Here is a 15,335-nt window from a genome sequence, read left to right on the forward strand (position 1 = left end):
GTTACGGAACGTTTTAAAACAGTTTGTGAGAAAATCGATCAGGGGATTATATACTGATTTAAGTTGTGAAAGCTTGCCTTTCCTCTGCTTAAAGAGCACGCGGTGACTGATTTCACATTATAAAACTTATTACTACAAAAAAGAAGATGAACGTCCAGTAAAGAAAAAAGAAATTGGTCGTCAGCTTTATCAAGCACACGCTTCAGCTTTCAATTGACGTTCCTCGGTCGGGTATAAAACCACGCGAGAACAAAGGTCGAACGACGTGTGAACCGCAGGGAGCACTGCTTAATGCAGAGAAAAACAGTCGCGGTTCTTTAATAACCATCGCGATAAGTCCAACATCACCCTCGACGGACGATGGCCAATTGCAACGCGCCATAAGAGCAGTATGGTTACGATAATTTTATGCGCCGTCTATTCCGAGGGAACGCGAGTTTCCGTTCAAAGAAAGAACGTCGACGGAACGCGGTACCATTTGCATGCAGACGCGACGATCGAGCTCGAAACGATCCGTGAAACCGTGGGCGGCGTCGCGAAATTGTTCGATGGAAACGGTATCAAAAACAAACAGGCCCGGGGGGGGTGTTTTTCGCCCTCGTTTCGGCGTGCACGAGTATCCACGGAGCGGCGATGCGTGGAACACGCGCGTGCACGCGCGACAAAGCTCGCTAGTCGGCGTTCACGAGCCGATAATTCCGAAAATTGCGCTCCTGTATGCGTGACGTCCGGTTTTTTGTTCACCGCACCGTGATCCGATCGGCAACTTAACCGCTTATAAATAAATTCCCACTGCATTCGAACGGGGTTCGAACGTTGGTGAAAATACGGCGAGGAAGCCAGGGTCGAGAAAGCCTGGTTAACCAGAACAGCTTGTCGCGAGACGTGCACGCGCGAATACCTTCGCCGAGTATTCGAACGGAATTTTAGTGTTAAAAACGAACCAGGGGAAAGTCGGGATAAATTACGGTGGAAATCGTTGCGCGTTTCCTCCCAGCCGGGGTTCGTCGTGCTCGGCTCGAACGTGGAATTTTCAACTCGTCGACTTCGACGCGAAACTCCGCGACGCGCGATAACTTTCGGGATAACAGGCCGGTAGAACTTTTTATCCAGCACCGACGCGTTTTCAAAGTAACGCGGTAAGACCGATCGAGGGCTCGTCGGGGCGGAAAGGGTGCGGAGAGGTCGCGCGAAGGTATGGAGGTGGGCCAGCAACCCCCGCGTGTCCCCCTCCAACAGGCAGCTGGTGAAATATGTCGCGATTTACACGGGAGATTGGCGTCATTGGCGCCTGGGGAGCGAGCGAGAAGCACCCTCGCGTCACCCTCGACCAAAACCAACCGGCGTCCCCCATCCCACTCTCGCAGATAGCGGTAGCTCGTCGGATCAAAAAAGCATTCGCGAAATTCAACGCGCTCGGTTTGAACGATGCGGAATCGAAATCGTTAGTAACCCTATCCCCGCTTTGCTGCCACCCTCCCCTATCCGTCTACTCTTCTATGCCAATCCGGTTTTTTTTCTCCCTTGTTTGAATTTCGAAATACTGGAAACAACGATTGTTAAAAATAATTAAAAAGAGCTTTGGCTTGGGAAAAATTGACCGTGGGCAAACGGTAGAAATGATTTCCTGCGCCGATGCCAGATTTTGTTTGCTAACAACTTCGTAACGATCCAGGCTGGATCGTTTCGTATTAAATCGGGTATTTTTTCAAGTAATATTTATGGATTCTGTTGAATGCACGTGCTCGAGTATTTTCGAACGTTTTGAAAATTTTTGATGCGACAGCTGTTTCACGAACGACGGATGAAACGTGTGTAATATCGAGGGTTATAGTCCTCGTGCCGTAGAAGACTGGACGCTATTCAATGCAGTATCGTAATGCGAGCCTCTCAAAGCAATTCTCTTCCTGAAAACGGCGAACGCGCGACAGACAGCTGCCAAGCTTCATGGACGTTCCGCGAACCCGGAGTCATGGCCCGAATTAATCTTACTGTAATATGGAAATGTGCCGTTCGGGCGGACCGCGAGAAGATCCGGTCGAACGATCGGATCCGGTCGGGGCAGAACAAGGAATATAGATGCGGCCAATTGGGGTGGATCCGTTCCACGGGCCCGTATGATTGGTTTACAGATTACCGTGCGTCTGCCGTAGACCGCCGCTATCAACCCCTATCGGACTCTGCTTATTCGTTAGACGGATCTGAACGATCGCGTCGAGGACCTGCCAAATGCACTTTTCTAACGTCCTCGACATGTACTGGAATACCGGAGAGATTGCTTATGTTATAAACACGATCGCATCTATTTTAATTTAGACTTAGTAAGATCCTTTTCTCTCGAACGATCTACCTTCGAACTCACCCCCTCTGCTTTAATCCCATATCGAAAAAGGAAATAATTTTTCGATTATCGACGTAATCGAGTCGGCTGGCAAATTAATATATCACGCAACGTAGCGTATCGAATGGGCTGCGTTCATTAAGTAGATAGATTCTTTCTTCCCTATTAAGAATGCTACGAACTCTCCTGTCTGGTATAGTTTAATTGAATTTCAAAGAATTAAATACTCGATCCCTAGTCGTTAAATTTCCTTACAGTTTTTTTTATTTGTTAGAGATCAAATTAAAACGGAAGCACCGTTTAGCGGGAAAATGATTGTTTTGGAACAGAAATTGCGCACAATTTCGAAATGACGTCTCCGTGAATTTGCCAAGCGTTGCAACACGGTCCATTCGATCAGCATTCGCCGAGAAATGAGCAATTGATCGAAGGCATGCCGGTAAAGAGCAGAACTAGCGATCGCAGAGAGCGCGAGAGGTAGGAATCGAGAGGGTGACCGAGTGAGACGGTAAAGGAGACTTGAAGAGAGAGAGAGAGAGAGAGCGGGAGAGAGAATTATACAAGCGCAAGCGCATGCCGCATCGTACACACGCGCGTAATCCACAGCGTGACTATTAGTCGTAAGTCAATAATAAAGCCCTTGTCCTGGATCGACCATAATGGCTCCAGTGAATTATTCTGTCCAGGACGCATTGTCCTGCTGGATCGTCCACGGGGATAGAATTGTCGACGGCCATCGGCGATATATGCGGTGTACACACGCGTAAGATCTCGAGCGGGAAACGCGTCTACGGGCGTATTCACGTACGGAGCCTCGTAATTGAGATGGATGTTCAATTAGTTTGGCCAAGTTTCATTTGCACACAAAACCCCTGACCCGCGATGGCTCTGTGTTCTCGAGCACGCTTCTCTTCCTTTTCTTCGACGCGATGGGAGGTCCTGAGACCGACTGATCTTCTCCTAGACCTTCTCCTAGTCTAGAGCTAACGAATAAGAGTCTTATTGCTCATACAACAACAAATTATCGTTGCTGTTAATAACGCATGCCTTGGTTGATAAAATTTAAGCCGCGAGATCGCGGTGTGCCTTCGACGAATTGCTATACTCGTGAAAATATAGCGACGCTTCGAACAGGTGTTGGAAAAAGGTGTCGAAGAAATTGGAACTTCAAAGACATTTCGTTGCTCGGAACAGCGTTCCTCTTTTCTCTGTCTCCTCTCCTCTGGTGTCTCTCGCGGAAATAAACCTTCCAGCGAGCGTGAAACTACCTACGCGATCCAACGTGTGTACGTGTCTTTTCTTACGTAATGGACGCAACTCGACTTCGCGAGAATGAATGGACCTGACAGGTAGCGATATTACGAATTTATCGAGGATTCGGCCGATGCTTAGTCGACGTAACATCTATTCGCTTCACCTCGCCTGCGGCGAACTTCCTTCGCATTGTAATTCACTTCCCGTCTCCCCAGAATGCCTTGGAACACTTCGAGAACTCCACCCGTCCAATTTTTCTCCCTGTTCCTTTTTATTTTCGTTTACTTTCTTTTCGCTTTAAGTGTACAATGGACCTCGATGGCAGAAGATCACGAAAATGTTCCGTTTCCGAGATGTTTTCGTTTTGCAATCACCGAGTTATTTAAATACATACTTTGGATTCTTCTTTGCAGAGCTTCTTAAAGAAATTTTAGGCCAATGCGCGAAGCCATATCAGCGACGTTAATTTTCAACCGATCCATATCAATGTAACGCGGTTTGTTTGCGCGTCGTATCGGGATGCTTCCCTATCCGTCGGCCACGGCTGGATTCGCGGTTCGCATATTTGCGGATTCAGGTAGCAAAGGTATCCTCTGGCCGAAGATTATCGTGGAATTGAAACTGCAGTCAGGCTGAATTACACTAGACCGAGCTATCGCGGCACGACATCAATGGTGGATCGCGTAATTGGTAACAGCGTTGCGCGAGCTGTCCAGACGAACGTTCGGTCGTACTTTGGTCGCTGGACTTTACCGCGTGTCCGGGAAAAAGCAGCAGCTCGAGCAAACAATTGTCCTCGTCCATTCGGACGCAAAGTGATATCGGGTCGGATATCGCGACTCTGCGGTTTACGACGTCCAGGGGAACCGCGACAGACGGACCGAAAAAATTGAACGAAAGAGGGTAGAGGATACTGGTTAAAGATGAACCACTTTCCGGCGGGATCGATCCGACGACAGTCTTTAAAATATTCACGCAGCGCTGCGTTTGACGGGCTGGTCGGAAAGGACCGAGAGCCGTCCCCAAGGACGTTGGGACGCATTCTCCCGGAGTTTTCTCTGTCGGATCGCGTGTCCCTCCATCGATTCTGACGTTCGGACCGGTCCAGAAACGATTCGCCACAGAGCTCACCGTTTCGACGCGCACACGGAAAAAAGAGGATGGAAAAAGGAGAACGGCCATTGTGACTTTTGATGACAATCGTCGCGACCGACGCGGACATTTGATCGAATCAATCGATTGGTTTCTATGGGTCTTCTAAACACAGAGTCGGATGGAGGTATGGGGTGCGTCAAAGGGCTGGAGAACGGAAAGGGGTAGGGGAACAAGAGGAATGAAGAGCTAGTCTCCGGGGAGGACTGGCATCCAACGTGGGATAGAGAGATGACTCGCGAGAGAGAGAGAGAGAGAGAGAGAGAGAGAGAGAGAGAGAGAGAGAGAGCGCCAGCGAGTGACACGGAGAAGTGCGGCGAGGGGAAGAGCCGGGAAAACCGAGTAGCTCCAGGCTCATTTGAATCCGACGCTCGATAATGTCCCTCGAGAGCACCGAAATATCTCGGCGCACGTACACGTAGGTACAATATTGTAACGCGCTACGACGGTCCCCGATGACATTTTCCGCGGCGATGTCGTTCGTCAATGCCACGCAATAAAATTCGCCGCGGTACGGAGAGAAAAGAACCGCGCCTCGGAAACCGCGAGGCAAAAGACGCGAGATGTTTGATCGATCGGAACGCCGCCGTAGAATGGATGCACGCCGCGGTATTCTCTTTCATCTGTTTCGAACAGATTGACGGGCTTTGCACGAACGAAGGAAAAGAATGAATAATAACGGGTACTCGTAATAGAGAATTAGTAAAATCGATCGAGGAGTCCGCAAAATGTACAATTAAAAATAACAAACACGAATCTAACGGCGCGACGAATATATCGCTAGGGTATTATCATTATTTCATAAGAAAGGTGAAGAAGGGTTTAAAGGTCACTCGAGTTCCTTCGCCTGTAGATTTCGCTTCTAAAGTGAATTCAACGAACCCTCGTAGAAGGGTGGATTTGGACTCAAGCATGCATGCACCGAACGCCATTTTTCTTTCTAAAGGACGCTCGAAGTTTCGATCTTCAACTTGTCGCAAGGTGTACTTTAATTTAATTTAATAGTGTCCGCATTATACGGTATGTATGAGGGAAAATACATAATTCAAGCTACGATACATACATACATATAAACGCGTAAAAGGGACGGTGCAGCCGACACTGCGTTATCGAACCTAACACTGGATCACGTGGGCGTCTGATACCGCGTTCGCGACCCTGAAATACCTGCTACTTGGGAATGGACAGTTGGTGTAGCATACGTCGAAGCATCATTGGTAATCGAGAAAAGAATTCTCGCCAAGTCGAGGGTGGAATACGTAAATTTGGAAATAATCACGACCGTCAACATTCGATTCGATTCGGTGTTACCGAGGAGAAGTCGCGGGCAAGAAGCAACACTCGACCGAAGGGTGGGTTGGATTTTCCTGTCAGGGGGTGGAGTTTAGAGGTCGGGAAATTAGTTTAGTTATGCGCCCGGCAGGGACGTCTCCTGCGTCTCTAGGATGAACGTAAGTCGGCGACGGAGCACGTACTTGGACGTTTCAACGTTCTGACTTTCCGCCCTCGCTCCTCTTTAACTTCCTCTAGACTTCCTCTTTTTCCCTATTTATCTACCCAGCGACTCGTCCGTGCTTTTTCTGAATCTCGAAGGTACCGATGTCCTCGGGCCGTTGGAGAAGCGGCTCTCCCTGTGCCGCGCGAAAAAAGGTCGACGCCGAAGTGAATTTACCGAGTAACTAAGGACGGAACGGTCGCTGGACCATGATAGAAATCGGCATTCGCGAATTACCGGGGTCACTTTGTGCCCCGTGCTAGGAGATCGACGGAATTTCTAACCCTTACCTGGGAGTCTTCCTCGGTAAATATCGCGTCGAAGGCAAACATTTTCGGCGCTGCCACGGTTGGCCTTCGATCTTCCGCCGAAGGGGACTGTCCAGACGTCGGATTCACCAGCGTCACTTGCTTCTTTCTTTTGTCGGCGTTGAAGAAGCTGCCTCCTTCCCCCGGCGACACTTTCAACATCACTTTCACCTGGAAATTCAAGATTAAACATTTCTTAGTATCCGCTCTTTCGAAGGATGAGCAAGCTCGCGGGAAATGATTGCACTCCAAGTGCTTTAAAAATATATTTGCCAGGAATTGCATCTTATTTTCGTGTTCCTGTGCGATGACTAAAAAGATATCTCGACATCTAACTATTTTTCCCGACGCGAATTGGTCACAAACGGGCAAATATAGATCGGTATTCTTAGGCGTCTAACGAAGTGGTTGAAATAGCTCCGCGTTACATAATAGATGGAATTTTTCCTCGATGCAACAATGATCAGATCAGAGTTATCCGGACAGTTTTGGTCAGAAAATAATATAAATAAATATTATATTTATATTCTTATAATATATTATGTGTATAAGGTACTATTATTATACACACGTGTATACCGTTCACGTATTTCGTCAAATCATGGGAGTAAGGCTGTCCGAACAAATTTTGTCTAATGTTATGAATATTACTATTTTTAATCAGTTTCTTTCGAGTGGCTTCGTGCGCGGATGGCCTAAGTGTTTCGATTCAAATTCACGGAGTTGACCGACCGACAGATTCAGTTCGTATCGATCTTGGACGTACAACAGCCGAATCGGGTAATTATACGCGTGTCAGGACGATGAGTGTCCCGTTCTGGTGCCACCCAGCACCAATTCTAATCGACTCTTAACGGTGTCCTGGGAACGCCGAGAAATTACTCGAGCGATTGCGAGTCGAACGTCGAGTGATTGTTACGTAACGTCTAGTTACGAATGTCAACGGAATTGCGGCAAGTTTGATGTCGTCGACTATTGTGTGGAAGAAGAAGGGCGGCGGTTTGGTCTGTCTGTCCTGATTAGAATTGGTGTGGTCTCTTTTAATACTTTGTAATATTACAACGCGTTAGGGGTGTAAGCCCTAGACGCAAGCAAACGATAATGATAATATTTCGTTCGTCGCTTCGGGAGAGTACTCGGCGGGTCTACTTATTTATCAATGTTTCTGCTCGACGTCACCCCATGATCGAAGAAGCTAGAATCGAATTACCAGCCGCGAAACAGGAAAAGGAACAACGAGCATCGCGGGTAGGAGGCCGAAGGATGCATCGACGAGTCGTTAAAACTGCATTCGTTGGTGGGAGATCGATGTTCCTCCCCCCAGGGGCGGTGGTGTACCAGCATCGAGTCGCGTCACGGCGTCCGTTCGGCCTGGCTGTCCAGGAAATTGCGTTTCGAGATTTCGTTCAGATTGCGGTGCACGTTCCATCTTTTGCATGCGGAACGGCCTCGACGCGACCAAGGCCACCGCGGTTGCGAAAAAGAGACGCTCCTCTTTTTCTTGGTTCAGCCCACCCAGCATTCAGATATACCTTTCTTTCTCGCTGGCGAACACGTCTCTGTACCTAGAGTAGTTTACCGTGAAAATACCGAGTGCCAGCGATCGAGCGACCGGAAATAAAATAGCTCCTTTCCAGTCTTATTGAGAAAACTCTGCATATCGATTGGTCTCTCTTTCGCTTCTTCTTCTTATTTGGTTTCAACCACAGTCGAACCCCAGACACCACACACTGAAAGATACCGTGTTGAAGGTCCTCGTGCACTCTGCGAATTAACCCCCCAATCGTATTCGAATCGATATCTGAATATGATTAGTCTGCTAACTACTAAACTTCGTTTATTATTCTCAACTCACCCCGTGATAGAAACTAGGCTTGGGTGTTGACTAATACCGTGGTTGTTCGATTTCTTATGCACAAGTGGAATCATATCTCTCCCTATTTCGGTGGTCGAACACAGCGTTAGATTTATAGGAAGTCCTCTCAGCTGGCACACTCATTTACCTTCGTGATTTACTCCACCCTAATCTCCGATCTCAGCGTAATGACCTTCCTAGATTCTTCCTAGGCATGCTACCAGCTCGCGCCTAGTCGCGGAGTCCCTAAATTTCACAGGTGCGTTTCCTCTTCCGCCTCTCCTACGATCCTTTACCCGCCTCAATTGCGGCTACGATAGGAAAAGCGTTACAGATAGAAGCGCGGAACTTCTTGCGAACAGATTCAGCCTTTCCACGATCACCCGTTAAGGACGCGATTGTCTGGTGTTTCATCGCAGGTGGGTTCCGTTCGGCGTCAGGAGGCGTTGATACGACGCGGAAGTTCTCGCTCTGAACGGGGGTTCCGTCGGTGACAGCGGATACGGAAGCTCGCCGTTAATTTCTCAACGTCCAAACGGGAACGAGCCGCGCCGTGCCTCATACACGAGCTGTGCTGTCGTTTTCCGGACGGACGTTAAAGTGTAGAAATGTTTTATAGCCGCAGCGGGCATTATCCACCAATTTACGATCGCCCAGCTCCTCGGTCGCGTTCGTATCGGCTATGAACTCCCGCGAACTTCGATATAAATTCGCATTTGTCCATTTTTTATGGCACCCACGGCCAAGACGACGACGGCGACAAAGAAACGGTACGCTCTATTACGATCTTACATCGAGGTACGAGAACGAAACGACGGATAAGCGCAAAAATTATGAAAGCTCGCGCGAGAGATACCGTTGTAATTCTGCGGGGAATGAAGATGATCGTGGCATAGGCGACGGGAGGAATTTTCTCATTCTGAAATTTGTATTACACAGCCGGCGGTATAATATACGGAGCCAACCTCGGGGACGCGAAGTCATCGAATACGGTACGAAAAACCAAACTAAATTAACTCCTTGTGACGTGTAACACGTCGGGCATATTTTGTGCTAAACTGCACAATGGTGTGTTAGAAACTTCACGTGGTTGCAAGACGGAACCGAGATCATAAATCTAGGAATTTCGAGATACACGATGAAAAATTAATAACGGTGGACTGAAGAAAAAACGTTAAATTAGCAGTGGGAGTAATGTAAAAGTATCAAATATCGTCGTGTTTTTGCTAGAATGTCTCGAGGATTTTGTTCTTCTATTTGATTCCAATTCGACATTATATTTGGTATTTACTAATGAGATTTAGTTAACGATTCTAACGAAACCGTGCAAATGCCGCGCGTGATAATGTACCCTATCGAGAAACGGGTCTCAATTCCCAAACGCGTTGCCGAAATTAATAACCGGAACGTTTGATGGCTGATATTATATTCACGATACGATATTCAAGATCGGAGCACCTGAGAATTAAACACACACAGCTCCGTTACAGTCGATCGGCTCGACACCAAATAACTAGAATTAATCGAAACGCGCCCCTCCGCCTTTATTCGCGACAAGAGAGTCGCATAGCAGCCTGTCGTGGCATTGGTTCCGTTATAAGAGACGAAGCAGCCCGCGGGGATTCAACTTCGACGACGAACGTCATCAAAGCGATTGCGAGACGACGACGTCGGTGTCTCTTTGCGCGGAGATTACTCGACGATCGGTGGATATAATCTAAATAATCGTCGTCTGGGGGGGGGGAAATGTGATTCCTTCGCCGCAACCCCTTCGTTAAAACGGTAGTAACGTCATCGACGAACACCCCGAGGCGGTTCCCAAGTCGATCGACTAACCACCCCTCTGTCTTGCGCGACGACTTTATCCGACACGACTGATAAGAAACTTCCTCCAGGGCACGCGCTTTTCCAAGGATCCGCCTACGAACGGCAGAAGCGTTGCAGGGTTTTTGGAGTCGTGGACAAACGGTCAATTGAATCGCGTTCAATTTAACAAGCCAAAGGTTGACGAATTCCGTGTAAGCCAGTTTCGTAGCACGGTATTGTTTAAAAAGGCCCGTTTTGTGCACTCAACGTACACGAACGCGATCGATTTCCCAGCGGTAATCAAATTCCCGGCTGCAGTTTTTTCCATTGCGCTCCCAATAAAGGATCGCCGCGTTTATGCGGATACTGTACCGCGAGAACTTCGAACTATTGCTTTTCGACTACTATTCATTGGATTTCTCTCGTGCGCGACAATTGTTGCTAATTTCCTTGCTTAGAGCTGCGAAAGCCACGAGTCGCGCGCCACTGAGCCGAGTAAACGCGCGTAAATTTTCACGAACGCGGATTCCGCGAGATGGAAACCCGACGATAGTTCGGAGAACTCGTGGCTCAAGTGCGCAGTTACAGTTCGATAATAATTAGGCTAAATATCCAGCCGCCGGCGCGAACCCAAAGGGCTCGAAGCGCGGAAGTTTCTGATTTACTAGCCGCGGAATTAGAAACATAACCCACATCTAACTTGAATCTACTTACAATCAAACGCTAAATCCGTTATTACGCGGTCCAAAACGCCGCGGAGATAGAGGATTTGATAGCGAGCGTTAGCGAGATACTACGACCCTTTGATTCGACGACTGGAAATTTATACGTTCTGCCTGTCCCAAGAGCTGCGCCACCCCTTGCAGCCGCTTGGGGGAAAGGTCGAGCGGTTACCTATTCCACGTCTAGATGTATCTAAATACTCGGCCCCGGGCGAACGACGAAGGGTGAAAGACGACGAGCGCGCAGGAATTCCTACCATGGAAACCTCCGGGGCTATTCCAACAAAATTTACGTCCCGAAATGGGTCAGGGTTCGCCCCCCCATCGCGAGGGCCTCGCTCGCCGACAAATCTGATTTTCGACCAGATGAGAAGAATGCAATTCCCCGACCAAGAGAGTCTTCGTCGTCGTCGGAGACCGTGACCTCCGCAAGCAAGTACGTACACGAAACGGATAGCGTTCCGTAAGTCCTCCGTAGCCTACCTTTTAGACGGCCGGATAACCGGGCAGAGGAAGCTACTAACTTCCTTTGTTCCCGCAAAATCAACCCTCCGTTCGCACCTCTTTCGCGTTCGCCTTCAAACCCCTTCCGGTTCGTTCCTCGCCTCGTCGCCCCTGGGTCATAACGGAATTCCTCGTAGACTCTCAATTAAAAATGTTCCAGCGCGTACTCACGCGAGCCAAAACATCCGCGGTGGCGTTTCCGCCAGGTTCGGTATGTCGCTTATCTCACGGTGCGGCGTGGAATGTCACGATTTAGTAAGAGGCTACGACGTCGCGGCAACGAACACCCCCGTTCTACCTGCACAACTACCCGGTAACGCAATACTTCCGCAGTCGTCTCTCTAGCTGAAACCAGTCGCGGAGAAGTGTGGGACAGAGAGGGGGACAGAGCTCGGTTAGGGTTGTCAGTCAAGTAGCGATAGGCGGCACGGCAGAAGCGTGCCACACGCTACTTCAGCGAGACCGAGCAGCGCGGCTTATATACAACGGCGTGACGTAGTAATGGCTGTATAATGGCGAGGGTACACGTTGCACCAGTGGTTCTTAACCTTTTCCAGCTCGCGGTGCGATCGAGCATGTTCGTTAGTTGCCGAGGAAAACCGAAACGAGTAGAACGCTTGGAAAGTTTTGTTTGTGAATATAGCTAAAAATTGTAGCAGTAGCAAATAACTGTAATCGGTTGCCAAACATGCCGTGCCATGTTCACGGAACGGTGGTTAAGAATCACTGCGTTATACGCTTAATAAACGGCGCTTCTAGCTGCGCGGAAAGGAACAACTTGAAATGCTCGGTTTACTCGGTTACAATCCGGTTCCTGGCTTCTACCTGTTCACCCCTCCGCCCACAGCCCGCAGCTCTCTCCTTAGCTTTGAAACCGAGCTGCAAACTTTCGAACGAATTTGCCTTTGATTTAATTGTCGAGGCATCCACGGGAGACTTCCAAACCGTCGCCAACCGTGACGAAAATTCTTGGGCTACTACTCGGGATTTAAGAGAGTATTCGCTTGTTTTGCGTAAATAACAAAACAACCCTCTGAAAGCATAACGAAATAGGTCGATGCCAATTATCCTGGAATTTCGTGATGAACGAAAATCCGCGCTTATAAAGAAACGTTTTTCGACGATAATCCTGACTTCGGGCACGAGATAAACGCTCGTAGCTCGTCCTGCGGACGTTAAGCTGCCGGATTATGGCAGTCTAAACACAAGGAGAGCAGCTTGACGGGAATACGAGTTATGAATGTCATCAATTCCCTACCACGTTTTCTGTTCTCGCCGAACGCCTCCAGGCGAATTGGAAAAACTTGAAAGTTTCGCTGATTTATGCGGATAAACCTGGCGGAACGACGCTTCTCGCATTTCGTCCCGGGAACTTCCGAATTTCTAAATAAACCTATCGACGGAAATTACGACAGGCTTCCTTGGTTCAGGGCGACGTCGAAGTTTTGGGATCGAAATGATTTGAGTTGGGGAAACTGTCGTCCGCGAAAAACGAAGATCGAAGATTCGTCGAAGGCACGCATACGGGTAAATTCAGCCGAACCGTTCCACTTTGAAACTCTCGGTTCGGCGTCGCTGGAAACGATAATTGAGTTCCGGGTCTGTTTTCTATCCCGAAGTGACACAAAATTGATCGAAATTAATTCTTCCAGACAATGGCTCAAAACTACGATCGGAACTTTGATGGGTGCTTCGGCTCGCTCGCTTCGTACAGGTTTTTCCAATCTGTGAATAAATAAATTGTTCGTAGGATAAAATCCTCCGGGATATCATCGAGGAAGCCGTCTCCTCGAATACATCGTCGACGAAACGATTATTACGGAATTCTTCCGGCAGAGTAGAGCCGCGTCCACTTTTCATTTGGCAATCGTAAAAATAAATGGATCCAGAATACAGAATCCCCCGTCTCCACGCGCGTGTGCACGGAAAACAAAACCACTTCCAAGGTATACGGTCAAGCGGGAACAATCGTGCCCGTTATTACCCGGAACGTTACCAGATATTGCTCTTCGATCGTGCGTAGCTCTTTTATTATTTTCGTTTCCGTGGCAATCTCTTCGCAGGGCGGACCGTCTCGCAACAGAAAAACCGTCCCTCGCGTCGAACAGGAAGCGAAAGGCGGCACGAGGTAAGAAAGAGAAAGAAATTGGTTTCCAAAGGTAAACTAATTTCGGACCACTTCGTTCCAGTCGAAAAGTCGCTCACTAACCCCTCGAATCCTTTATTTCCTGTCATTTATTTTCTCTCTAGCCGTCGTGCTCGTTTTTCATCTTATTTTCACTCCTAACTTCGCTGACCCAATTTCTCATTACGAAAGGACCATCGGCTACGCCTCGGATATCATCGTCTAGCTCCGCGAGCGACGAACGAACGAGGAGATCCCGGCCTTTTCCAATCCTGAATGCAAATGAAAGTGGAGCCAAGGATCCTTTGAAGGACCCTTTCATCCTTTGAGCATAATGGCGCGCACCGGGCTCCATTAAGACTCCGCTCGCTCGTTCTACGACGAAATTTTTCGTCGCTGCCTCGCGAAATAATCAAGACGGGCTCGATGGTCTGACCCTGACTCTTGTATCATCCTCGTCGACGTCGACGTTGTCGCCGTCGACGTTGTCGCCGTCGTGGTAGGCTAGCCAGACGAGACACCCAAACGCATCCCCCGATAAATGTTTCCGCGAGCCAAACGTCGGTTTTATTGTCACGGCGAGACACGGCGAAGGTGAAGACGCTTTGTTGTCTCAAATCAGGAGGAACGTCAATTTCGTTGTCTCGGAATCCCTTTCTTTTTCTTATCAAGCTTGCATTTCTCTCCTACGCTCTCGTTTCGTCGAAGAATTTTGCGTACCACGAAACGCGCCATTTCAATATATCTGTCAGTAATAAATACGAGCACCGACTTTCCTCGGTCAGTCGCTGAGTCGATATAAACCGATGCAACGAAAGTCATCGAACGGCGCGTTGTCGATCTCGAAAAATGTTTCCATCGGTTTTCGTATTTCATGCCGGGCAACTGGCCCGCTACCGTAATCCCTGGTAATTTCGACGTCGAGTAGACTAGTCGAGGGAGACGTCCCGACGATTGGCTACACCTTCAAACGCCGGGGAACCAAGCGTACGTCGTATAGCTCGGGAATGTAAATTGCTCGCGTCTGCCTGAAGCCACGGAGCAATAAATCTCGACGGCGAAGACGCGACGATTGCCGTCTACCGAGCGGGGATAAAGTCTCGAATCACGCACGAGGATTAAAGATCGCTGAAATTCCCGATGATCTATGTTTTTCCCTACCCTGTCGAACGCGATCGTGCTATAAACAATCACGACGTCCATCGATCACGGAAGCAATCCATCGGACGCTATTTCTCATGATAATGGCACGCTAAGAGACAGGCTTCGAACAGCTCGAACGGAGTGAACATTTATTACGAGCTTCGTCTACCCTACTTCTTGTATATTAATATTTTAGCGGGTTCAAATCTCTTTGTGTCGACACTCCGTCACTCAAACCCTGTGTTAATCACGCTTAAAAATAGTTTCGAGCATCTGTCGTCGCGGGCTATCTTACCGTTTCCGTGTAAACTGTGGAGGAACCTGGACGGTTTCCTTCGTACAATCTTCTTCGTTACGGCTGCTCGTCACGAATGCCGTCCCTCGATATGAAAACCGAAAATTACGAGTGACGGGAAAGTTCGAGCTTTATCTCGGACTTTAGCACATCGATCGTCAGATTGGCCCGCGAGGGGGGACAGCGCAGGAAAGAGATCCGTATTGCAAAAATACGTGCAATTACCCGCGACGACAACATTACACGTCGGTTTTTACGACCCCCCGTCACGCTACACCGATATTATTATCAAACCGCTCCTTTACGCTTTTTTGTTCACCATCGGACGACCCGAG

At 48.6% G+C, this 15,335-nt stretch overlaps 1 protein-coding gene across 1 annotated transcript in view; it reads right to left on the reverse strand.

Annotated features, from left to right (window-relative positions):
* Positions 1 to 15,335, reverse strand: part of LOC128877240 (uncharacterized) — a 259,027-nt gene that overhangs the window by 26,083 nt on the left and 217,609 nt on the right. Inside the window, exon 7 of the mRNA XM_054124383.1 lies at positions 6,533 to 6,721. Within this exon, the coding sequence (XP_053980358.1) occupies positions 6,533 to 6,721 (189 nt within the window). The remainder of the gene's footprint in view (positions 1 to 6,532; positions 6,722 to 15,335) is intronic.

This window comes from Hylaeus volcanicus, chromosome 5, assembly GCF_026283585.1.
Source record: "Hylaeus volcanicus isolate JK05 chromosome 5, UHH_iyHylVolc1.0_haploid, whole genome shotgun sequence".
NCBI classification, from domain to species: Eukaryota; Metazoa; Arthropoda; class Insecta; order Hymenoptera; family Colletidae; genus Hylaeus; species Hylaeus volcanicus.